Source organism: Rutidosis leptorrhynchoides, chromosome 7 (genome assembly GCF_046630445.1).
Source record: "Rutidosis leptorrhynchoides isolate AG116_Rl617_1_P2 chromosome 7, CSIRO_AGI_Rlap_v1, whole genome shotgun sequence".
NCBI lineage: Eukaryota > Viridiplantae > Streptophyta > Magnoliopsida > Asterales > Asteraceae > Rutidosis > Rutidosis leptorrhynchoides.
This window is the reverse complement of record NC_092339.1, coordinates 103,530,977-103,558,546: the sequence shown is the minus strand read 5'-3', so window position 1 is coordinate 103,558,546 and position 27,570 is coordinate 103,530,977. Positions and strand designations below refer to the sequence as shown.

At 31.7% G+C, this 27,570-nt stretch overlaps 2 protein-coding genes across 3 annotated transcripts; both read right to left on the bottom strand.

Moving 5' to 3' along the window:
• Positions 1-6,627: 6,627 nt before the first annotated feature.
• Positions 6,628-8,994, bottom strand: LOC139858373 (uncharacterized). Its single transcript, XM_071847225.1, has 3 exons — positions 8,885-8,994; positions 8,738-8,792; positions 6,628-6,989 (listed from the first exon to the last, which is right to left on the bottom strand). Exons 1-3 carry the CDS (start codon positions 8,977-8,979, stop codon positions 6,912-6,914), a joined length of 228 nt encoding a protein of 75 aa, XP_071703326.1. The 5' UTR covers positions 8,980-8,994; the 3' UTR covers positions 6,628-6,911.
• Positions 8,995-15,020: 6,026 nt separating this feature from the next.
• LOC139857458 (protein MID1-COMPLEMENTING ACTIVITY 1-like) lies at positions 15,021-20,287 on the bottom strand. 2 transcript variants are annotated; one of them, XM_071846211.1, is made up of 8 exons: positions 20,012-20,287; positions 18,829-19,411; positions 18,295-18,680; positions 16,904-17,013; positions 16,721-16,792; positions 16,336-16,442; positions 16,095-16,188; positions 15,021-15,321 (listed from the first exon to the last, which is right to left on the bottom strand). In XM_071846211.1, exons 2-8 carry the CDS (start codon positions 19,237-19,239, stop codon positions 15,269-15,271), a joined length of 1,233 nt encoding a protein of 410 aa, XP_071702312.1. In that variant the 5' UTR covers positions 19,240-19,411; positions 20,012-20,287; the 3' UTR covers positions 15,021-15,268. The 2 variants fall into 2 exon arrangements, with proteins under 2 accessions (XP_071702312.1, XP_071702313.1); XM_071846212.1 differs by lacking the exon at positions 20,012-20,287 and adding an exon at positions 19,810-19,872.
• Between the last annotated feature and the right edge of the window lie 7,283 nt (positions 20,288-27,570).

Here is a 27,570-nt window from a genome sequence, read left to right as displayed (position 1 = left end):
GTAGTAACAACATCTATGAGATGCATTTAAGTAACTACCAGGTTAATTAAGTATCTAATAAGTAATTGTATCCATTACATAAAGATAAGTTTTTCTCATAATTCATTTCTGGTCTTTGTGGGAAATCTTGAGTTACAAGTCTAGTTTTGCCTTGTACTTCATTTGCACATTTCTTTTCGGATAAAAATTCATTTGTATCCCGTTGTTTCACATCTTTAAAAGTGATAACGATTGATCCAAAAACTTTTCTTTTATTGAGCGATTCTAATTCAGCTCGTATTGCTCCTTTCCGTTGAGCTCAATCACGTCTATTTTGATATTCAATGACAGATTTTGGTTCCAGATCATCATCTTTATTCATGATGTCATTGTAACATTATATGAAAATATCTCATCAAGATTTTTCATTTCATTTCAGTTCCATAATATTGCATAATTTATTGCAATTTATGTATTTACATTTATCAATATCCTCTGCAGAAGGAGTATTGATTTGTGGTTCTTCTTGAACACTTTCTTTTACCTCATTATCAGCTGATTTTCTTTTTTTGAGGATTTTTATTTTTGGAACCAATTGGTCTCCCACGTTTCTACCGTAGCAAAGACTCATGAGTGACATTATTGCCAGCTTTTGTAATTTCAATTCTAGCTGAAGCATTTACTACTGGTATATATGATTTAGTCACTTATTTTTTGTATCTTTAAATGCATAAAGTAATTAATTTGCAAGTTCTTGCATATGCATTATATTTGAACTTTCTTTTCGCATTCTTTTGTGCGATGATCAATATTCCTTAATTGATGTTCACACCATGAAACATCATTTTATTTATATTTCATTTCTCCCCCTAATATAGGGATCAATGTTTCATTAAAGTGACAATCGACAAAACTTGCTGTAAAAACATCACCCGTCATGGGTTCAATATATCTTATGATTGAAGATGTTTAATATCTAACATATATTTCAATCCTTCTTTGAGGAACCATTTGTTGTGGTTGTTCAATTAAAAATACACTGCACAACCAAATGTTCTAAGATGGAAAATATTTGGTCTCCACCAAAATTAAGTTGGTAATGGAGAATATTTATAACTTGCACTTGATTTAATGCGAATTAATGTCGCATCATGTAAATTTACATGTCCTCATATAAATATTGAGAGTTTTGTACTCATTTCCAATTGTCTAGTTATTAGCTGCAAGCGTTTATCTATTGATTCAGCTAAACCAATTTTGTGTATGCACATGAGCAACTGGATGTTCAACAACAATCCTTGTAGACATATAATAATCATTAAATGCTTGAGATGTTAACTCACCAGCATTATCAAGTCTCATCCTTTTAATGGTGTAATCAGAATAATGTGTTCTTAATTTAATAATTTGTGCAAGAAACTTTGTAAATGCCATATTACGGCTTGATAACACACAAACATGAGACCATCCGATAGATGCGTCTATTAGAACCATGAAATATCAAAATGGTCCACATGATGGATGAATTGGTCCATATATATAATATTGAATTCTTTCAAGAAACATTGGTGATTCTTTCTCAATATTCTTTTCATTAATCACCATATGTGCTTTTCATTAATCATTATATGTGCTTTTCATCATATATCATTTTCACCATATGCGCTGCGTTTTTTTTATCATATGCACTTTTCATCATATGCGCTTTTAATCATATGCACTGTGCTTTTAATCATATGCGATTTTTATCATATGCGCTTCTGGTACATTTATATATGTATAATGTAAACCAGGACTAAGCCTTGGTAGTTTTCAACCACATGATTCTTGTCGGTGATGCATAAATATTTCTCATTTTCTGTTATCATTTACTGATAATCATATCCATTATGATATATATAATAGAGAAACTTAATCAATTTCTCTTTGATTTTGAGAGAAAACAAATCATTATTTACCAGAAAATTTGTACCATTTGGTAACATGAATTTTGCCTTTCTTTTTTATCAAGTTCGCAGGACCTGATATAGTATTAATAATTCTTTCAGTTGATTTCAAATTAATGAAATATTTCTTAGATTTGATTATAGTGTGTGTTACCACTATCTGCAATACATAGGTCTCTACCATTTAATTGATGCTGTGTTTCAGCAAGATCATACTAAAACTTCAAATAAGATAAGCAAATAATGAGTAATATTTTAGCAAAATAATTAAATTAATTTACCTGCAACCAAGTTACAATCTGAAGCACATAAAAGATAACACTTAATAAACATATATATATATTATGCATCATTTAAGAATGGTGACCCTAGTGATTACATTCGATCACTTATTTAAGATACAAATTTTTCTGTGCATGTAGGTGAAATAGTAATGAAATATATTATCTAAATTAACTATACATTTATCACTAGATCTAAATTCATTTGGATTCATGTGAAAATTGGTATCCACCTTCTTTGACTTTAGTATCATAACAAGTTGAATTATTAGTATACATCTCGATATTTATTTTATGAGACATGAATGAAGGTCTTTTGAGGGAATTTACAAATAAAGTATTACTTCCCATTAGAAAAGCCTTTTGATGAAATTTATAATTTTTTTTAATAAAAATAAAAAAACCTTTTTCTATTTTCCATACTATTTTCCAACTTCACTAGCAAAATATTTGAATTATCGGATTGATGATGTGTAAGATGAACATCTGTTCAGGGCCCAATATTCTAATAAGCTCAGCCCGGTTTGAAGAAAAATATTACCCAAATTCAAGAAATGTTAACACACAATATAATAACCTCAAGAAAACAGGCCAATTTGTTACATCATTTTGCTTTACAATACTGTTTTGGAATACATGGACTTTTGATTTTATTTATACAATATATTTTTTTGTTTGTACACCGATGTGGGACAAAACTTGTCCACTGATTTTATAACCTATCGAATAAAATAAAAAATTCTTTTAGACTAAAATTCAACATGGAATTACTGTTACACCTTGAATTTAGTGAATTTTTTTTTTTGTTATTTTGTGGCTTCTATTTGAGGTGTTATTAGTTCACGTGTTCTTGATAATATGAAATATAATATGATACTTTTATTAAAACATACGGAGTATATGCTTAGATAAAAAAATGTGTTTATTCATTCACTTGATGATACAATTAGATAATAAATTAACCTTGTGTGATAATAAATTAACCGTGTGTTTATTGATATGACGTTAATTGTCGTTTTTTTTAATAGTTTATACTATTCGTTAGGGCCTTTTTTTTTCGTTTCGCTCAGGGCACTCAAATTCTCAGGACCGGCCCTGAGTAATATATAATACATATGCCCACTAATCTTGTGATATTCGAATCTCAACAAAAATGTAACTTTATATAACATGGTTGGTGAGCCTACAAAGGAAAACCTCAAACAAATACTACAAACTTAAATAATTCATTTCAAGAAACAACTTTTACCTACTTTCCAAAAAAAAAATGTGAAAATGCTCCATGCTCTTTAATATTGTTCCAAAATAATAGTTTATTGAAATCGATAATTAATAATTAATTGTTGTAATAATTATAAAAACGAATTAGTAACATGGACTTTAATAAAAATACAAACAACTTTTTCTTATTTTAACTTTTAAGATTTACTTTTAATAAAAATACAAACTACTTTTTCTTATTTTAACTTTTAAGATTTACTTTTAATAAAAATACAAACTACTTTTTCTTATTTTAACTTTTAAGATTATAAATTTAAGAATAAATATTAGTATGCGTGAAATAAATAATGATTAATTGCATAAGTAATCATAAATGTTAGATAACATATAAAGACCTCATCGTATTCGTATTGATCGGAATTAATCTCGACCCATGGTACCGTGTTGTCAAATGACGTGTTGCGTACATAAAGTACCGTGTTGTCAAATGACGTATTGCGTACAATCATGAGGTCTTATTAACATAAATATAAATGTTAGTGAAGTTAATAAGAGTTAGATTACAGAAAATATAATTCATGCGGTATAACCGACCATATATAACTTAAATAACATAAATATAAATGTTAGTGAAGTTAATAAGAGTTAGATTACAGAAAATATAATTCAGGCGGTATAACCGACCATATATAACTTAACATAAATATAAATGTTAGTGAAGTTAATAAGAGTTAGATTATTTCTTACCTTGATTAGTGACGTGTGCTTGCTTAGATAAACCTTGATTATACGGAGCACTTCGTGCTGATAACGTGTTATAATTCAGTAGGCTTATAACTACCTTTAATGGTTATAAGAACAAAGAGAGAAAAAAGAGAAGAAATATTGATATTGATATTTCAAGAGAAATGGTACACCTTAAATGGCTACCATACATGTCTATTTATAGCATAAAATATTACTATGCAAGAAATATAATAATAATAAAATTAACATCCAATCTAGATATTTTATAACAGAAATATCTTTTTTACATTGTCGGAAGGTAAAGGCACACGGATTTAATTTGTATGTGTATGTAGTCACTACATTCATCCGTTGAATTTTCTCTTCCTTTTTAATCATAGTGATGATGATTCATATGTTCTTATCGTCTTTTGTCAAGTTTACTCGATGTTTATTCATCATCTATTGTCAAGTTTACTCGATGTTTATTCGTTCAAAATGTGTTTATATTTTTTTGTCAAAAGAAAGATGATTAATTCGTTAATCGTCCACTAAATAAACGTATATTTGTTCATGCATATTTTTTCCAAGGGAAAACCTACACACGAACAGCAATGCGAAAGGGTTTTTTTAGGCGTCAACGTCGTTGATCTCCGGTCCGGTTACCGTGAATAACCCGTACCCGAGATGATGATCTCGGGAGGGTGGCCAACGAATTGCCCGCCGGTCGATAGTCGGACCCTATCGACGGCAAAGGGAGAAAAAACCCTACAAGACCCGTAGGTAAAAACCCTAGTGTTGCGATCGTGAAGACGATCGTGGAGAAGATCCGGCTATGACTGCCGCGTACTTTCATTGAGAGAGTGAGAGGCGAGATTGAATTACCGCATGAGGGTGTATGTGATTGGGAGCGTGTTAACTTGATGTAGGTTTTGCCCCATATTTATAGATGGGAATTAAGGTTACTTGACTTGGGGCCCAAGTTAATTGCGTAGACCCTAATTGGGCCAAAACCCTACGCCATCAAGTCCCCCAAATTCGGTATGATATTTTTGTCAAGTATCGTATCGAACTTCTCATTATGCTGCGGAAAATAAGTTCACAGGAGTCTGCGCAAACAACTGTGCGTAAACCCGCGAACATATGCGCAAAAAACCGCATGCAGAATGCGTGGGGAAACCGCATGAACTAGCATGCGTAAAACCGCATGAAAATTGCGTCTAAAGTCGCGGACAACTGTGCGCAAAGCGTGCGTAACCTGGACAAAAGCGTGTGGACAGTTGCGCAAGCGCGCGAACATCTGCGCTAAATATTCATGTACTTAAACCGCATATAACGAATTAAAAGCTCAATAAGAAAAGACAAACCTTCTCAAACCGAACGATAGACGGTAGAAACACGAGACATAATGCATCGTGCCCCACGGTGGGCGCCAATTGTTCATGCATATTTTTTCCAAGGGAAAACCTACACACGAACAGCAATGCGAAAGGGTTTTTTTTAGGCGTCAACGTCGTTGATCTCCGGTCCGGTTACCGTGAATAACCCGTACCCGAGATGATGATCTCGGGAGGGTGGCCAACGAATTGCCCGCCGGTCGATAGTCGGACCCTATCGACGGCAAAGGGAGAAAAAACCCTACAAGACCCGTAGGTAAAAACCCTAGTGTTGCGATCGTGAAGACGATCGTGGAGAAGATCCGGCGAGAACTGCCGTATGCGTTGCGGACTTGCGGTGGTGGAGGAGTTGCGGTGTGATCGAATGACCGTATGAGAGTGTATGTGATTGGGAGCGTGTTAACTTGATGTAGGTTTTGCCCCATATTTATAGATGGGAATTAAGGTTACTTGACTTGGGGCCCAAGTTAATTGCGTAGACCCTAATTGGGCCAAAACCCTACGTCATCAATATTAAAGCACACAGTTAAGTTATATCTAATCCTTAAAATAGAAAACCAATGGGTACCAATGACTTTCATGGAGAAGGTGGTTGAGTTGTCGATTCAACACACGAGCACAACCAAGCTTGTTTGATATTCAAAGATGCCAATTATTTTACAATTAATCAATTGAGTCATAAAAGTTCGAGTCTAAATGATCTTTGGTCTCCCAAATTAACAAGTTCTATAAATTGCAACCAAAAAGAAGCCATCTAATACGACTTGTTAGACATAACTTGACTGACTTGACTGATTTTTTTTGTTAATACAAAAGTTGTGAACTTTGACCAAGTGTTCTGCTTGTTTCACACATTTTTCAACTAATTTTCAAAATACATATACATAATCATCTTCAAGACCCGTTATAAACACATGTCAAAATACAAATTCTAAACAGATGATTATTTAATTATACTGAGCAACTTTTAATTTTAACTTTAGAATTCAATAATTAAATCCCAGACTGTACAACAGCTAAAAAGCGGTAAGATTTAACTAGCAAGTATCATAATCAAGAAAACTAATGCCTACTGAGAATTGTTTCCTTATGTTCTGTTATAATCAAAACATGAAATACCTTTATTAAAAATGCAAATCGTTAATAATTCAAACTACAAGTTTAAGCAGAATCGCGCAACTTCTAATACAGAAAGCGCATGATCATCCTCTTTCTCATGGCACCACACAACATGCAAATTCCTTTAAGAGTTAACATGAAACTATAAAGTTATTACTAATATAAGCCAAAAGCTAAGCCAAACTTCAGGCTTGTGCACACTTGTGTCCTTTTATGTCGATGCTACGAACAACTCGTACCTCTTATTGATCCGTTGTTGTGTCATTGGTTTCAATGATCTTGCCGTCCCTTGGCACAAGACACGGGATCCCGTCTACTATCTGATGAACATTACAAAAAATGAGAAACTCGGAAATCAAAACGTCTACCCTAATTTGGATACTTAAGGATGCCTTAAGCTACATGAGAACATATTCTTTTCCGTTGAAAACTAGTAACAATTCAAAAATATGTCTAAATGTGAAGCAAATGAAAAATTGTAGAAAACCATGAATTGTAAATTTCCTTTTTCTTAGAACATTTCTTACTAAAAATTCCAACTTGAACACTATATCAATTTTTCGGATTTTTTTTAATAAAAAAGTGATGGGAGTTTTCTGCAAGTACACACTCCCCAACTTTCCACTTCGAAACGAAAAAAGTCATTATTTATGCATTTATAAATTTAAAGATGAAACATTATGTTGATAGCACATAACTTTATGGATATGATAATATCCAAAATTAATGTAAATCAAAACCATGTTCCACAAACTATATGCATTTTGGTTCGAGTTCCAGTTGTCTAACGCAACTTATAATCATTTTGAGCTCATTTTAGTATAATGGTAAACGAAAGAGGTTTCCAGTTGTCCAAAAAAGGTTGAAGTTTTCGTATGGAGAGCAAAGCGAGAACGATTGCCCGTTTTATGTGAACTAGACAAACGGGGAATTGATCTACATTCGACTCTTTGCCCTCTTTGTGATGGGGACATTGAATCGGTGAGACACTCACTGTTTTCGTGTTCGAAGGTTCGAGAAATTTGGGAAAAGGTCCGAGATTGGTGGGGTTTTGATTCGGTTGGTCTATCTTTTGAAAATCTTCTTTGTGGTGTTGTCCCCTCATGTTGCACGGAATTAGGTAGCAAATTATGGCAAGCGGTTGAGTGGATTTGCGTCTATCTTATTTGGAAAAATAGGAATCAAAAAGTTTTCAAGAAGACTTCATGGACCACTACAAATGCGCTTAGTGAGATTCAAGCAAAGAGTTATGATTGGGTTGCGAAGCGTTGTAAAAAGAGAAAGATCGAATGGCACGAATGGTTGCATAATCCACGCGCTTTACTTATGTAATTATTTTATGTAATTATTTTTTTTTTGTGGTGCGCTTCACTCATGTAAATTATTTAGGCGTAGGATTCTAACTCAGCATCTCTACGCTTTGCGATGTAATTAACTTTGTACATGCGATTTTTTCGAGTAATAAAATCTTTCTGCTGTTCAAAAAAAAAAAAAAAAAGAGGTTTCCTGATAACGTTTACTCGAGAGAAAGAATTTTTTACTCAAATTTACACGGTCCAACCAAATTATCTCGCGATCGGTTTCTAACTCTTTCTCTAGACAACTAAAATGGTCGGTTACTGAGATTTATATCTAAAACCTCTCGTAAAAATATCATGACGCTAACACCAGGCTATTTTATGATAGTTTGAGTTCTAAGAATAGGCTATATATCTTATGACAGTTTGAATTATACTCAAACTCAATAAAGTTTGAATATTAGTTTAGCACTTACAGAAATAATGACTAGTATTATTTAATACAAGGTTTGTTTTTTAATCTGAAAGAAATTTACTTATTTGAAGAAACTTATATGACCAAGAGTAAGGGTGCTAAATCATTCAGCATTCAGTGCGTTTATTTTTTACCTCTGAATGACATATAGTGCTGAATGGTTTAGAGCAAACCTTGGCTCTAATCATTCAGTTTTATCAAACGCACCATGAGTGAATCAGAAACTAAAAATGAAATCATGCTGGGAAAATTGCAAAGCAAAGAAAAAAAAAGGGGGGGAATGAGAAGTAATCACCGGAAAAGAAACACCGATTGCCTCACTTATCAGTGAATTCGATTTCTCACAGACCCTAAAAACAATTAACATTAAAGATTATTAATTGGTCAGGATTATAATTTCATTATTAATTTTTAATAAATAAATACAATGAAAAGGTAAAACCTCAAAGGTTGTTTAGAGAGAGGACAAACAAGCATATCTGATAGGGTTTTGCTGATTCCAACTGCGACTAATCTGCTGCTGCTTCCTTTCACCATTTTCTTTTCTATTTTATTTTTCTCCACACCTTTTGCTGTTTCCGATTGTAAGGTCCCGGTGACCACTTTATAATGATAAAAAAATTAATTAAATTAAATAAATAAATTTTTTTTTTTTTTTTTTTTTTTTTGAAAAGCAAGATAATTTTATTGATAACTAAATGATATAACGAGGATTACAACATGAGTAACACTAATTTGAACGAAACTCGAGGACCTATATTAGATATAAAGTAAGAGACTGACAAGATGTAGAATACCTTGATTTCGGAGCAGTATTATCAAACTTAACATCAATCACCATTACCCTCATCATCTACTAATACATAAAAAGAATTGTTTGTTTCAATTCTATCTTTGGAATATGTCTTATTATTACCTTCACCATCAATGCCCTTCCCTTTATCTCTTTTCCTTAAAACATTATGATTTCGATTTTTCTGGGACTCCACATTCCAATTTGTTTCCTCCACAGCAATATTGTCTTTAATACCATAATTATTCTTAACTGCATTTTGCTTAATACCTTTTGCTTCTGTTGACTGGCATTGACTTTTATTATTATCAAAATTCAACTTATGAAATACCCTTCCTTTCTTACCAACAACTTTATAGCCGTCCTCAACACACTGGTTATTTAAATCAACTGTTTCACCATCATTGTTGATTTTCAAAGCGTCTTTTAACACTTGTGCAGATACTTCATCTTCTGTTTTAGGCCTAATTTTACAAGTATTAAAAGAGTGGCCAAACACTTTGCAATGAGTGCATAAAGGCGGTTTCCATTGATAAGTCACCTCAAGTTTACCCACTTTTGCTGGAAAAGAACCAATCACAGGATAGGAAAATTCGACAAAGCTAGGAAGGTCATCAGCTGCATTGACTTCAGTCAAAACTCTAGCAAAACCTAGTCTTCCACTTTTACTTAAACATCTCTCTGAAGTAACTTTGTCCATCAACATAGGCCTACCAATACCACTAACAAGTTTACCTATACTTCTGCCACTCTATAGTTCAATGGGTATATTGTGAATGCAAATCCAAATTGGGACTTTTTCAGGTTCAATTTTTTCAAGCCAAACCCCAGGTTCCCACTGATTCACGAAAAAAGGAACATTATTAACTAACCATGGACCACTCTCAAGAACCTCCTTCATACCCTTTTCATTATTAAATTTGCATAAATAAAATCTTGCAGCTGTTTTGACGATTTCTTTAAGGTCATACCTCCGCCACATTCTCCTTAGATGGGCATTAACAACCCTATATGTGATGACCCGAAAATTTCGACTAAATTTAAACTTAATCTTTGTATGATTAACATTTCCGACACGATAAGCAAAGTCTGTAAAACTGAATCTCAAAATTTTTGAATTACTTTTATATATTTAAATACCCTTCGGTTGTTTTCGACGATTCGCGAACAATTATATGTAAATAGATACATATATACTATAACATGAAAAGGTAACAATGTATTAATTGTTTGATACCGTACATTAAACTTATTGGTTTAAATATCTATTTGAATGTATATGATAAGTTGAAATATTTATTATTAAAATTTATTTATAAATAACTTCCAATGTGTATTTAAAAACTGATTTATGTATATTAAAAAGATATATACATATATATAATAAACGATAGTAACATTCGTTTATTGATTCAATTGATATTTAGATAAGTTAACTAAAGCGTTTAAGATGAACCAGTTAAACACTAATTTGTTACAGTGTTTTCAAATTGCCACATTACTCAAAATGCTACAGTGTTTTCAAAAATCACTATTTGCTACAGTGAAATTGACTTGCTACAGTGAATTGCTACAGTAATATATTTTATGGATGATTTAAGACTATATTTTGACAAAGGTACGATTCACGAAACGTAAAGTACAAGTTTTCTCAGCGTACGAAAGGGCGTTCGAAAAACCGGAACCGGGACATAAGTCGAGTGACAACGTACGACTTATCGGAACAAAAATTACAAGTCAACTATGCACGTGAATTTAATATAATATATAATTAATTAATTTAAATTATATATATTATATTTATATTTTATTATGTCGACAAATGTTAGGACAAAAACAATGTGAGCTGTCCCTGGTCCTCATGCGAGTCGCATGGCCAGAAGGTCATTTCCATGCGAGTCGCATGACTCCAGATTTCAGGCCAAGTGCTATAAATTCTCGAGTTTTGGCCAGATAAATCACACACACACATATATTATTTTTACTCCGTATTTATTTATTTTATTATTATTATTATTATTATTATTATTATTATTATTATTATTATTATTATTATTATTATTATTATTATTATTATTATTATTATTATTATTATTATTAATAAGATTATTATTAATCTTATTATTTTTATTATTAGTGTTATTATTTTTGCGATACAAAAATAATAATGTACATAAAATATTACGACGGAGTGCTGTCCAAGTAATTTTTCAAAACGAGTTTCCGAGAAAGCTAGAGCTAAGGAAAATATGGGTTATTGCCAAGGAGGTTATGGGTAATATTCGGGGGTATTTTTGTGAATCAAACCTCGTGCTTATTATATCCAATGCGTCTACGTGCTTTCCTGCAATATTGTATATCAATATAAAACAGTGAGTTCATTTGATCCCTTTTTACATATATTTTTGGGATGAGAATACATGCGCAGTTTTATAAACTGTTTTACTAAATGGATACAAATACTAAAACTGATTTTGTGTGAGTTTCATATGATCCCTTTTACTCAATATATTTTTGGGCTGAGAATACATGCAAATGCTTTATTAACCGATATACAATATTTATATGCGTGAGTTTCATTTGCTCCCTTTTTAATTGCTTTTAAAATCTATATTTTTGGGCTGAGAATACATGCACTTTATTTTAAACGCAATGGATACAAGTACATACTAAATTCTACACCGAGTTTGAACCGAAAATCCCTTAGCTTTGGTAACTAGTAACTGCCAGTTATAAGAACTGGTGGGCGCGAGTAGTAGTATATGGATCCATAGGGCTTGATATCCCCGTCCGAGCTAGAGCACTAGCCTTTTAACGGACGTATGCTATTTGAAAAGCGTACACGTTGGTTTGCGTGTATTATTAAGATGATTATACAAAGGGTACAAATTATATATACGTTAAAGTTTAGTTACCAGGGTGCTCAATTTCGTAGAATATTTTGATAAACGTTTCTGGATGAAACAACTGAAATCTTGTGATCCACTTTTATATAATCTATTGATAAACGTTTCTGGATGAAACAACTGAAATCTTGTGATCCACCTTTATATACAGATTATACGAAACATTAAAACTATGAACTCACCAACCTTTGTGTTGACACTTGTTAGCATGTTTATTCTCAGGTTCCCTAGAAGTCTTCCGCTATTTGCTTACATGATATACAAGCTATGTGCATGGAGTCTTGCATGCTTTATTCAAGAAAACGTTGCATTCACAAAACCATCATCATGTATCTATTTTGACTGCATTGTCAACGGAAGTATTATTATTGTAAACTATTATTTACGGTGATTGTCTATATGTAGAAATCATCAGATGTCGAAAACCTTGGAATTAAATATTCATTTATGGTATGCCTTTTCAAAAGAATGCAATGTTTACAAAACGTATCATATAGAGGTCAAATACCTCGCAATGAAATCAATGAATGACGTGTTCGTCCATATGGATTTGGAGCGATCGTCACACTATAATCCATAGAAGTTCCAATAAAATACCCATATAATTGAAGAGAAAATGCACTACCGCCCTTCTTAACCTCCTCAGCGGAGAAAACTACTCTCTTTTGACCATTAGACATTAAAACAGGAGGAATGAACTCCATTTTTAATTCTTCTTCATCTTTGTTTTGTTTTAAGAAGTCACCAAAAGTGATGTTTGGATTTACCCATGCTCTTGGGGATTTAGTATTTGTATTGCCTTGCCCATCACTAGTCTCAACCCCTTCCATTGTTGTAGATTTAATCCCAGAAACAACATTATCTTTATCACCACTATTATTATCCTGCGTATTCATTAAAGTTACATTGCCACCCAATGTAAATTGGGAGAAATCATCAGGAACAACAATTGACTCTCTAATACCATCATTCTTAAATAACTTAACAGCATTCTCAACAGCAGCCACTAGGTTTACATCAACCTCATTATAACTACCATCTTTTGAACTCTTAAAGAATACAACAGGACTAGCAGAAACAGTCGGTTTAGCAACAGCAATTGTTTCACCAATAGATTTAGCAATAATATCATCGTTACTAGCTACAACATCATCAATAGAATGATCAGTTACAGCAGAATTCTTACCATACCCATATTTCTTCCTGTTACCCTTGCGTTTTTTAATTACTTCAGGGAGTATTTTTTCATTAGCAGGAATAGAAGAATCACCAGCATAAGGAACAAATTGAGCACTCTTCTTTTCTTTAGACGGACCATCCCCAACATCAATCAGCTGGTTCACTTTACCCTTCCTCTTTCTAGAACTATAGGTTTTCAGAATCATCCCCTCTGAATCACGATTATCCTTCCCAGGTTGATCAATTGGCACATCTCCCTCGTTCTTATTTGGCTGATCAACTTCATCTCCCATCAGATTGGAACGTACAACATCATCCATAATCTGAGATGAACGATCCCCATCAGAATTAGATGAAGACACTTCTCCACTTTTAGAAGCCGCATCCGCTGTTCCACGACTAACCGATCGGTTTCGCAAGACCCTAGTAGCAGTCGTCGTTAAATCTTGGTACTTTTTCTTCTTCTTGGACACCATGATACACAGCAGATAGCAATAGCAGAGATAGCAGGATCGAACTATAACTCAAATTTGAAAGCAACAAATCAGACCAATACTCACCAGGGTTTTGGTCAGAGATCCAAGACAGTCGAACTGGAAGAAAACGGCAGCGAACGGCGGTGGAACAGAGGCTCACGCGCCGGCGCGTGGAATACCGGCAGCGGAACAAGGTGGCGCGTGGGATGGCAGTGGTGGTCGGAACTGAATGAAAATTTCAGGATTTGCAATTCGAGTATGTCTGAATCGATTGGCGGGGGTGGTGAGATGCAAAAATCAAAAGAAAAAACTAAATATTCGACGGTGAACAATGGCCGGATCGCCCTTTTAGGAGAGAGAAAATACCACTATTGAAACTAATAATTTTAATTTTACAATTAATTAAATAAATAAATTAAATAAATAAATTAAATTAGATAAATATATAAGCATATAAATTCTAATGACAAATATGGGCAATTTGATGATCTTACAGTTGACTAAAGATCTTAAAAAGATTGTGATTTTGTTGGATACTAAACTAGTGGGTTAATAGATTTAAGTATTATTTATTCGATTTTTCAACTACAAGTTACAACTCGAATTGTTAATAACAAACGAAGCATTGCTTCAACGACATCCCCTTCACCTTGTGTGTTGGGACTCGGGGTTAGATCATGGGTTTAAGTCTCGCTCTGACCATACTATTAATTAATCTGCCTGAAATATTGTTATCCAGATTGACCCCGTGGGTTTTCTCTCAGATCGATTCAGGATTCAAACCGGATCCGCCTGCCCCTCGGGATGATTAAAGGATCGTTCCTGTAATGCGGTTCGGGTTTCCTCCCGAACGCGTGTGTGTGTGCAAATGATGAGTGTCGTTGAAATAAATGATATACTGATGCAAGCTTGCTGTTCAAAAAAATAAAAATAACAAATTTCATAACCTAAAATTCCATTAACTATATTGCAGTATTGCTATCACTTACATTGTAAAAACATATATGAATTTATCCCAAATATTTGGTTGTTTGAGGAATGTGGTTTCTTGATGTTTGTCATTCATTGAAATGATGACAACATTTTAACACAAAAATGAAGCTCTTCTTCAATACACATTTGTTGATTTATAAATTACTTTCATAAAAATGCAGATTAAATAAATAAATGCCTTCAGAACATGATTATATGACACTTAATTGTTAAGCCGAACATGATGTCCTTTCGAAAGAAGTTGCATTCAAGATTTCATCTGTACATGATAAAGAAGACCAATGAAAAACTGGTAAAAATGAGAAACACGCAGTAAGTTACACAAGTGCCGAGTCTATCAAATACGGAGTACAACTTTACAGAAATCCAAGTCAGTAAGTAAAAGTTAACGACCATAGATATTAACAATGGTGACGTCAGATACACATTTTTATTCGGCCTTCAAACATCTGCTCGTATATCATTTCTAACCATAAGCTTTATGATTCCATCCATTGAGTGGGTGGGGGGCTTATTTTCGTCTTCTCAGGACCTGCAAGTTTCAATTATATCCCATATCAACACATATCAACTACGAACGAAGATTATACCAATGCAAGACCAAAGTTTCAAGCTAAGACATTAGTCACATTACCTATTAACCCATCGTTATCATTTATAAAGTTTGAAAGCTTGATGCTAATTGTTTTTTTATCCGCAAGTTCTGTTGTTTAATTACTATTGAAGAGTATGGTATTTGAATCAGTGTTGCAAAAGTACCCCCGCGCCGCCGCCACAATGGCTAGGAGACTTCCCGACTCGTTTCGGCCAAAGTCAGTCAACATGTTCAAAATCGGTCGAGACGGTCAAATTCGGTCAAAATTAGTTTTTTTTTTTTTTTTTTTTTTTTTTTTTTTTTTTTTTTTGGTCGGTTAAACATTAGTTTTGTTTATTGATGATGTATTTTTGTATTACATGTTAATCACTAAATCTTTAGTTTAAACTTTTAGCACGGCTCATTTCGGTTGCTTTTAATTTTTGTTAAAAATATTTAGGTTTGAAATGTACTTATTTAAAATATATCTACATTTAAAAGCCAACGTTGGTCAACGCCCATCTCGACCCCGTCTCGCTTGACTCGACCCTTCAAGGACCCGAACGACTCTTCCATCTCGCGACTTTTTCAACCTTGATTTGGATACTTCTACGATCTAAATGACAATGGTGTTCCAATATCTCATGCCTCATGGGACAAGGATATATTAAAGTACACCATATGACTTATTTCAAGGCGAAACACTAAAGATTTGAGAAAGAGGCACATACCATGAATTCCACGCATCTCAACTTCACGCAATTCTTGAACAAGAGCACAGCAGCAACACATGACATGCGAAAGAAAGTCATCGCACCACCCACCCTGTCCAAACCAATATTTTGATAATTAGGATTCACATGAAGTCACAAAGATCCATATTTTAACTAGATATTAGAAATCAATATTTATATGGAAAAAAAAGATATAAGGAATAAATCTCAAGCATCTGATATGTTATTAAAAGGATACCGTTATATCGAGGGTCTTTCGAAGCTTCCTCCTGATGCAACAAGTATAGCAACAGCATGATAATATTAATGAATAAGCCATCAGCTCATTGCATGCCTCTCCCGAACCTACTCAAATATGTAACAAACACCAACAGTTATTCGTGCAACTTCAATCTTCAATAAATCATATCAAAATTCCATCTTACAAATTAACCAATAACTAAAGTGTTTTTATTGAAATTACATAGGTGAGAAAACCATGAACAAAAAAAAAAAAAACATTAAAATTGGAAATGCACTGTATGTTGCCATTCGTTGAAGAATGAATATAAGTACAAACTGAAAAAAACATTAATAAAATAAAATGGGACGTTTTATTTACTCAAATGTATAAAGAATCTTACTCATGTGCCTATTTGTTGCAACAGTTGCAATCCTTGAAAAAGTACCACAAGGAAAGAAACAAGTTTTTAAGCCTGCACAATCAAATATAGCTTACTTAGAGTATTACCACAGACACGGCAAAAAGTGTATCTTTTTGTAGAAAGAAATAAACAGAAATTTAGCAAACTTATCGTAGAGCATACACATCTTAGGCTCTGAACAACAACCGAGTAAATCGGAATGCCATTCTCCACGACCATAAGCTTCTCTACTAGAGGCCAAATCCTGTCCATACAAGACTATAGACGTGTTTCTGCAAAACCATATACACATACATACATTGAACTTCTTCCTACAAAGATGAATACTTATAGTACCGACCTGAAGTGTACATAAATTACTTTGTTTTGAACAAGGTTGAAAAAGTCGCAGACGGAGAGGAGTCAGACGGGACTTTGAAACGACTAGTCGGTCGAGTCGAGGTCGAGTCGGACGTTGACTAATGTTGACTTTTGATAATATATATTTAACATATATACTCCTTCTGTCCCGATGTAATAGTTCACAGACAAAAAACACGCAGTTTAAGAAATATGATTATCACATTTTACTTTTTGTTTATTTTACAGTTTTACCCCTAACTTTTTACCTACATTTTTGTTTTACATGGTAAAGTAAGGGTATAAAAGAACCTTACCTCATTATTCTTATCTATTTATGGAAGTGCAGTATCAATTTGGGACATTCCAAAAAGGAAAATATGACTATTAAATTGAGACGGTGGGAGTATATATTACATATAAATATATCAAACATAAATATTTTAAACATATGTATAGGGCACAAAATCTGAGTATGAAAAAATATTAAAATTTTGACCAACTTTGACTATGGCCAACTCGGACCCTTTCAGAGACAGATTCAGACCAACTTTGACATGACTTTTAGCATTGACCAACTAAGTAGACATTTTTGGGAAAAAAGGGATGAGCTTGTCACCATACCGACTAGTCGGCCGAGATGGTCGCCATATACAACACCGCCTTGTCGTCTTGGGTTGGGAAGGATACGACAGGCTCAATTCAAGGTAGGGATGGCATCGGGTCGGGTTTGGGCCGGGTTTAGGTAAACCCGGACCCGATTAGAAAAACCCGAACCTGTCGGGTCCCCATTTAGTTACTAACTAGCAGGTAAACGGGTTTCCCCACGGGTATTTGGGTCCCCATTTACTTACGAACTATTGGATAAATGGGTTATCCCACGGGTTTTCGAGTCCTTTTTCGGGTATACGGGTCGGGTAATTGGGTATACGAGCAGTGTATATGGACTCGGGTCTTTTTCGGGTATACGGGCCGGGTAATCGGGTTTGTGTCTAAAACCATACCCGGACCCGGACCAGCGAAAAAATTAAAAACTATCCCCATACCCGACCCCCAACCCTAGACCCATTTACCCGGCCGAACCCGCCCCAAAAATATCGGGTTTCGGGTTTCCCCATCGAGTACGGGGTTTTTTTGCCACCCCTAATTCAAGGACACTCAATTTCAACTGGTTTACAATAATAAATTTCAAGTGAAGGTGTAAAGGATAATACGTGTTGCTGTTATCTTGAACTTCTTTATTGCTTGTGGCATCTTGATAATGAGTGTCGACCTTCTTTGAAATCTTCTTTGGTGAATCTTGATCATGTTGAGATTTCGAAGCAACAACTTCAGTAACCTCGATCAGATGTTGGATTACTTGACACTGTCCTACATCGTAATTAGCTTGTGATCGTTGTAGTTCCAAATGAAGCTTTTCGTTTTCTTTTTGTATAACTTCTTTAAATGGTAAGTTTGGGTAACTACACGAAAGTGATTTCTTTAAAACGACGGTATCATTATGTGACGGGTCGGGCTTCATGATAACATCTTGCACCTTTCTATCTTCATCATCCAATGTGTATTCACGTTGGTCCCTTTCAATATATTCCAATCTTTCCTGCTCAAACACATCAATAAATTTATATATTTTTGTTTTCTTAGACCGATTTAAGATAAAACATAACCCAAATAGGTCAAATTTATCACAAATTTAAAGAAGTGAAATAACTAAATAGAAAAGACAGTAGAAAAAATTATGCTCATACCCTGACTCGAGCATTATCCACAAGTGTAATAAGCGGGATTATCTTCAAATATCGATCGATCTCATCTTGTGCCCTTCTAAATTGATTAACAATATTCCATCCCATTGCAAGCAAATACAAATAACTCCGATCTTGACAACTGTTAACTAAAATATAAGACCTTCTTAATGCCTCTTCAAGTTGCTCTAACGGTTCTCGTGTTTCCGGATACCGTTTAAGTTCACTAATCCTAAGTTGTTGTAAAAGATTACCAATTAATTTCAAATGCATAGCAAACTGCTTGCAGTTCTTTTTGTGCATCCGTGCAGTACTAGCCGCCTGCACAATCAACCCTATTAACCTAACTGCATCGAGCCCAGTTAGCTGAGCCACATTTGCTATATCTCCAAAATGATCCCATGTTGCAGCCATTTTTCACCCTTTTTTCAAACTAAATCCCAAACCCTAGATTTCTTAGCTTGATATCTTTGTCAAATTGATCAAATCCATCTCAAATTAAGATAACTTTTTATATTTATTCTCAATTTTTGGCATCATGATACAGCTACTTTAATTATTTGAATTGGATCCTCAACAGCAGAATCTGATAAAACATAATAATTATTCACATTTAACTGTAGAATATTTATATTTATATTTATTTATTACTAAATGAAAAGTAAATTCAGTCAAACAAGATCTCAGGGATTCTTTTGGTAATGCTTTCACTTTCTTTGTCTGATAAAAGTGATAAGTTTTACTAAAGAAAAACAATTAGAAAAATAAAAATAATAAAAATAAAAATTAAAAAATAAAAACTAATACTAACTAACAATAACAATATACATCGTTGACTGAAAGTCTTCTAGATCAGGAATTTAAACAAAAATATGCTACAATTATAATTATAATTAAATAATAATTTGTAACTAAAAACAGCGCATAACAAATTAAAAAAAAAAAAAAAAAATAGAAACATATTCAGATTGAATTGAAGTTGACCTTTAAAATTTGAGCTGATTGCAACAGATGTGATTAAAAATAAAATATATACATGCATATTAATCTGTAAGCAGCGATAGATAAACACAGGAGAACGTGAATGTGAACCAAAACGAAGTATATGTATTATTAGTTATCAGTGTATATAATAAATAAAACTATAAATAAATATAAAAAGTTAAAAAGAAAAGTGCAATTTTACCTTTTGATGTTGAGTTTTAGGGTTTCATGAGGAATTAGGAAGATATAGCTGGTGGATGCAATGCGTAAACTTGTACATTGAGCATTGAAGCAAGTACCATGGCAATGCAATTATTTTGCTGGATAAATTGATGAAAAATACAGACGATTTTTTTTTTTTTTTTGTATATCTTTTTTTATTTTATTTGATGAATGAATTTTGGAGGAAAATGAACATAAAAAGGAAGGATGGGAGGTGGTGTAGTTTGTATGTGCGCTGAGCACCGAGAGGGAGAGAGTGAATGGAAACAGTGACAGAGAAGCAAAGTTGTACAATACATATAGATAGATTAGATAGTAGTCTACAGGTGTGTTTCAACTTTGAATTGAACACAAATTTTTTATGTTAAAATGAATACCGTTTTCGACTCATAATAATTGTACTGTTTAACTTTTCAAGATTTTACTTTTAAATTTTTGACTTCAAATATTATTATTTGTGTTATATGTAGTATGTGATGAAACTTATATTAATGGATTAAGTTTTAAAATGTGTTTTCAATTATATAAGTTTCATAAAATATTATATAACACAAAAAAAATATTGAAAATCAAAATAATAGAAGTAAAACCTTAAAAAGTCAAACAAGACACTTATTATAGGATGACAGGAGTATATTGTGATGACCCGAAAATTTCTGACCAAATTTAAACTTAATCTTTAACGTTTCTGACACGATAAGCAAAGTCTATGAAGTTGAATCTCAAAATTTTATAACTGTTTCATGTATTCAATTACATTTGATTGCTCTCGACTATTCATGAACAATTATATGTATGTATATATATATATATATATGTACAAGTAAAAACGACTTTCCTACAGTAAAACACTATTTGCTACAGTAAAACACTATTTGCTACAGTAAACACTATTTGCTGCATAGAAACCGTACTTTGCTACAGTGCTACATTAAAAATGACTTTGCTACAGTGAAACCGTACTTTGCTGCAGTGCTACAGTAAACACTATTTGCTACAGTAAAATACTATTTGCTACGGTAACCACTATTTGCTACAGTACACTATTTGATGTCGACGCACTAGCAAACAAAAACGGATAAGGCGGCCGTGCGATCGCATGGCAAAAACACTGAAAACTCATGCGATCGCATGAGGTACTGTAGCAGGCCACATACTATAAAAGCTCGATCTGGTCTCCACATACTATTATTATTTATTATATTATTATTATTATTATTATTATTAAGATTAACATTATTATTATTAATCTTATTATAATATTATTATTAGTAGTATATATACATAAAATACTACGACGAGGTTATTGTGACAACCCGAAAATTTCCAACCAAATTTAAACTTTAATCTTTATATGTTTCCGACACAATAAGCAATATTTGTTAAGTTAAATTTCAAGAATTTTAAACTATGTTCATACATTCATTCAACCTCGACCAAGTTCCAACGATTCACGAACCATTAAACGAATATGATTATATATGTATATGTGTATATATATTATAACTTGAAACGTAAACGAAATATTAGATTAAATACTTTATATGATTGTATCTGTTTCAAAATGTTTATCAATGGAATTAGAAGATAAGATCAACTGATTGAATTATCAGATATATTAAATTATGATTACAAGTCTCTATTGAAAGGCCCACGTTGATTTGAGAAATCTTTCAATTTTAACAATATTCGGAAAATGGTAAAGTAATTTATAAATAAGAACAAATTGTCAATAATTGAGAACTAGACAAAGGATAGTGGAAGATTGAATCTCATAAAGACTCGATTGATCTATTTAGTTTCAAACGTACAAAAACGTTTTCAGTTTAAAAAGAACTTTATTATTAAAACGTATATAACTTTTATAAATATCTAGAACCACTTTTGACAACTCATTACTTAACTAGTATGATAAAGATAACGATATTTATATTTTATTTTATTAAATATATATAACGATTTAAATTAATATTATATATATTTATACGCATATAATACGTACATAGTTTTATTCTTTTACTATACTTAAACTTTATCTTTACTTTATTTTAACTTTAATAATTCACTTTAATAATTCATACTTTAATAATTTATACTTTAATAATTCACTTTAATAATTCATACTTTAATAATTCACTTTAATAATTCATACTTTAATAATTCACTTTAATAATTCATACTTTAATAATTCATTTTAATAATTCAAAAATCTATTATAAATAGAATTCAATAGGTTTCATTATTTCATAGAAACTTGAAAATATTTTTCTCTAAACTCTCTCAATCGATTTACATATATATATTTACTCCGTATTATTTCAAGATATTATTAGTATACATAAAATATTACGACGGAGTGTTGTCCGAGTGATTTCGAAATTGTTTTTCGAGTAGGATAGGATTAAGGAAATTATGGGTTATAGCTATGGAGGTGATTGAGTATGGTTCATGGGTATGCTCGTGAGGTCAATATAGTGTTTATCATTTCCGTTGCGTCTACGTACCTTTCCTGCAATATTGAATCTCAATATTGATACGTGAGTACTCATAATTTAACTTTTACATACTAATAGTGTATCCCTGACTAGTGCTCGAGTATTTAGGATTATGCATGCTTGTACTTTTGATATTGCCCTTAGACAGGTTAGGTTGAATCTTGAATTAGTTACACTTGCGGTTGAGATAAGGTATAAGATATGCATGTCCTTGGAAAGCTAGCGAAAAATTAAGAACTTTTCCTTTAGATATCGAATGGTTTCGATGAACGGATTAGAAGTTATAATCAATTGAATTTTCGATATTTTTATTAAAAATGATTATTATTATCGTCGTTTTTATCGTCGTTCTAGTTTTATCTTATTATTATCATTATTATTATCTTTATCAATAAAAAGGATTTATCATTAAAAATTGTTTTTTTATTACTATCGTTATTATCGTTAAAGTTATAATTAGTATTATTATTATTATTATCCAATTATCATTATTATTATTATTATTATTATTATTATTATTATTATTATTAGTATTATTATTATTATTATCATTATTAATATATATATATATATATCATTATTTAAAAATGGTTATTGTTATTGTTATTATTATTATTACTATATTATCATTAAGATAATTATTAGTATTATCGTTAATAATATTATAGTAACTATCATTATTAATATTAGTGTAATTAAAACAAATAATTGTAACACCTAAATATTTTGATTACTATTATTATCATTATTATGAACACGATATAAAAGACGATTAAAAGCTATTAAACGAAACGATTAGGAAATAATGAGTAAGAGTATCATGATGAAATTAAAATATTATAAGATATTAATTTAGATAAAATTATCGTTCTTATTATTTTTATCATTACTATTATTATTAAAAGTATCGTTAGTATTAAAACTATTATTTTAACAAAAATTATCATTTTAATAGAAATATCATTGTTACTATAAAATATCATTATTATTATTATTTTAAATAGAATTATTATTTTAAAGATAATATTAAAAATTATCGTAAATATTAAAGTTATCATAATTAGAATTATCGTTTTATCATAATGTCATCTTAGTAATTATAAATATTGATATTTTTATAATAATAATTATTATTACAAAATAATACAACTTTTACTTACTATCATTATAGATATTATTTTATAAAATAAATATGTGATACAAACATATTTTACTACGTGTAATAACTTACTTTAATAATACCTATCATATTATCTTTATGATATTAAATGAACCCTATAAATTTTATTACTTAATATATATAAAAGTATATTTGATTATATAAATTTAATATAAAATTTTATTTATTAATAAATAAATTATATTATTTACTCTAATAAATCTTTTTAAAATATTTAAAAATATAAAATGACGATATTTAAACTATATATTAATCATGTATAGATTTTTAGAAATTATTTTGAGTCAAATTTACTTTTGTTGACTTTTGCATATTAGTCTCGAGCATTAGGATTGTGGTACACTATGACTTGACCTAATTTGTTAGACAAATATTGACCAACATATAAATATATATAATTAATTTAGGTTCGTGAATCCGAGGCCAACCTTGCACTTGTTCAATGACGTTATATGTATTTTTACTACGAAATACAGTATGGTGAGTTTCATTTGCCTTTTTACCCTTTATATTTTTGGGCTGAGAATACATGCGCAACTTTTATAAATGTTTTACGAAATAGACACAAGTACGTGAAACTACATTCTATGGTTGAATTATCGAAATCGAATATGCCCCTTTTTATTAAGTCTGGTAATCTAAGAATTAGGGAACAGACACCCTAATTGACGCGAATCCTAAAGATAGATCTATTGGGCCTAACAAACCCCATCCAAAGTACCGGATGCTTTAGTACTTCGAAATTTATATCATGTCCGAAGGAGGATCCCGGAATGATAGGGGATATTCTTATATGTATCTAGTTAATGTCGGTTACCAGGTGTTCACCATATGAATGATTATTTTTGTCTCTATGCATGGGACGTATATTTATGAGAACTGAAAATGAAATTCTTGTGGTCTATTAAAATGATGGAAATAAATGATTATGATAAACTAATGAACTCACCAACCTTTTGGTTGACACTTTAAAGCATGTTTATTCTCAGGTGTTAAAGAAATCTTCCGCTGTGCATTTGCTCATTTTAAAGATATTACTTGGAGTCTTTCATAGCATATTTTGAAGAACGTTGCATTCGAGTCATTGAGTTCATCAAAGATTATTATTAAATCAATTTATAGTTGGATAGTGGATATTATGAAATGGTATGCATGCCTGTCAATTTTCGATGTAAAGAAAGTTTGTCTTTTAAAAACTAATGCAATGTTTGTAAAATGTATCATATAGAGGTCAAATACCTCGCAATGTAATCAACTATTGTGAATCGTTTATAATGTATATGAAAGGGTCCTTTCAGTTATGAGCGTGTCACCTTCAAAATGGGTTTTTGAGCGGGATAGAGCTAAGGAAATTATGGGTTATTGCCAAGGAGGTTATGGGTAATGTTCGAGGGTATATTTGTGAATCAAATCTAGTGTTTATCATCTCTGTTGCGTCTACGTACTTTCCTACAATATTGAATCTCAATATTGATACGTAAGTATTCATATCTTATCTTTTATATATTAATTGTGTATCCATGTCTAGTGCTCGAGTATATATGTTTATGCATGCTTGTATGCTAAATTTGTCGTTAAACAGTTTATGATGAATCACGAATTTAATATATATATTACTGATAAAAGGTATATGATATGCATGTTTTTGGAAAGCTGACGAAAAATCAATAACTTTTCATTTAGAAATCGCGAAATTTCGATGAACGAATTAAAAGATATGGGCAACTGAATTATGATCAACGTTAATTGAAATTGCTTTTGAATCTGCAATTATGATTTAAACAACTTGTTTACGAGATTGATAAAATGGACTTTTAAATATTACCAGCCGAGTAAATGAATCCTTATTTAAGGCACGTCTCGTTTTGTTGAACAATTGTCAAAATTGACTGTTTTATCATGTTTTAAAGCCTTATAAAAACTATAGACTAATTTTACAAGAATTGGGAAACTATGTGAAATGTTAAAATGCTTCGATTGCCATGATCATTCGACTATAGTATTAAGTCAGAATGACTCTTTGAAATGACTTTTGATAAACTTTTGTATGTCGATCTCGAGCATTAGGATTGTGATACACTATGACATGACCTAGCTTGATAGACATTTATTGACCAACATATGTTCTCTAGGTTGAGATATACGGTTATTTGGTAATCCGAGTTTCAGTCACATTTTGGTGAACGACTTTATATGCTGCTAAGGTGAGTTTCATTTGCTCCATTTTTAATTGCTTTTGCAATATATATTTTTGGACTGAGAATACATGCACTTTATTTTAAACACAATGGATACAAGTACATACTTAATTCTACACTGAGTTTGAACCGAAAATCCCTTAGCTTTGGTAACTAGTAACTGCCGGTTATAAGAACTGGTGGGCCCGAGTAGTTATATATGGATCCATAGGGCTTGATATCCCCGTCCGAGCTAGAGCACTAGCCTTTTAACGGACGTATACTATTTGAGAAGCGTACACGTTGGTTTGCGTGTATTATTAAGATGATTATACAAAGGGTACAAATTATATATACGTTAAGTTTAGTTACCAGGGTGCTCAATTTTGTAGAATATTTTGATAAACGTTTCTGGATTAAACAACTGAAATCTTGTGATCCACCTTTATGTACAGATTATGCAAAACATTAAAACTATGAACTCACCAACCTTTGTGTTGACACTTGTTAGCATGTTTATTCTCAGGTTCCCTAGAAGTCTTCCGCTGTTTGCTTATATGTTAGACAAGCTATGTGCATGGAGTCTTACATGGCATATTTTTCAAGGAAACGTTGCATTCACCAAATCATCACCATGTATCTTATTTTGACTGCATTGTCAACGGAAGTACTATTGTAAACTATTATTTACGGTGATTGTCTATATGTAGAAATCATCAGATGTCGAAAACCTTTGATTTAAATATTCATTTATGGTGTGCTTTTTCAAAAGAATGCAATGTTTACAAAACGTATCATATAGAGGTCAAATACCTCGCAATGAAATCGATGAATGACGTGTTCGTCCATATGGATTTGGAGCGATCGTCACATATATAATTTTCATAAATGTCATAATTTATTTATACTCGTAATTTTTATTATTATTAGGGTTTTGCTAACGTATGCCATGGGAGCGTACGTTAAGCTGCATTTAATGAACTCGCAATTTCCATAAATATCAGAATTTGTAATTAATGCACGCATAGAAATGGAAATTATTAGATAGAACTAACGAGTATTAAATACAGATAATGATACATAAAGAAATTTTATGTTCATTAAATGCACCTTAACGTATGCCTTCATAACACACGTTAGCAAAAACCCTTTTATTATTATTATTATTATTATTATTATTATTATTATTATTATTATTATTATTATTATTATTATTATTATTATTGTAAGTAATAAAAATGAATACATGCATATCTTATTGATTTATAAGTTTTAAATTGGTCTGGCGGTATTGTGGTGGCTCTTTTAACCAAGAGGTTAAGGGTTCAAGTCCCGTCGTGGATATATTTCGTGGTTTATTGTAAATATTCGTGTAAAGTGTGTGTGTATTTGCCTTTGAAAATATATATATATATATATATATATGTTAAAAATTATAGAATTTAAACTTAATCAGATTTAGTATAGAAACACACATTAACAAAACTCGTAATAAAATCAATTTGGTGTAGATTATAATTAATTTTATTGATTGATTTTAATAGTGAAGTGATTCAAAAGAAAATAATTGTTTCTGAAAAAAAGTGGAAGCAATCATCAAATAATTTATCTTAATCCATCACCAATCGTGTCATTTGAAACATTTCATTTACATGGAAGAAGGGTACTATTGTCATTTTAGACATGA

Excerpts from the sequence above, each read along its gene's own strand:
- LOC139858373 (XM_071847225.1), bottom strand. The coding sequence starts at position 8,979 with ATGGTGAAAGGAAGCAGCAGCAGATTAGTCGCAGTTGGAATCAGCAAA. Across the intron at positions 8,793-8,884 it reads CTCTCTAAACAACCTTTGAG|GGTCTGTGAGAAATCGAATT; the intron begins GTTTTACCTTTT and ends AATTGTTTTTAG. Across the intron at positions 6,990-8,737 it reads CAATCGGTGTTTCTTTTCCG|ATAGTAGACGGGATCCCGTG; the intron begins GTGATTACTTCT and ends AATGTTCATCAG.
- LOC139857458 (XM_071846211.1), bottom strand. The coding sequence starts at position 19,239 with ATGGCTGCAACATGGGATCATTTTGGAGATATAGCAAATGTGGCTCAG. Across the intron at positions 18,681-18,828 it reads TGGATAATGCTCGAGTCAGG|GAAAGATTGGAATATATTGA; the intron begins GTATGAGCATAA and ends GTGTTTGAGCAG. Across the intron at positions 16,793-16,903 it reads TTGTTCAGAGCCTAAGATGT|GCTTAAAAACTTGTTTCTTT; the intron begins GTATGCTCTACG and ends TTGATTGTGCAG.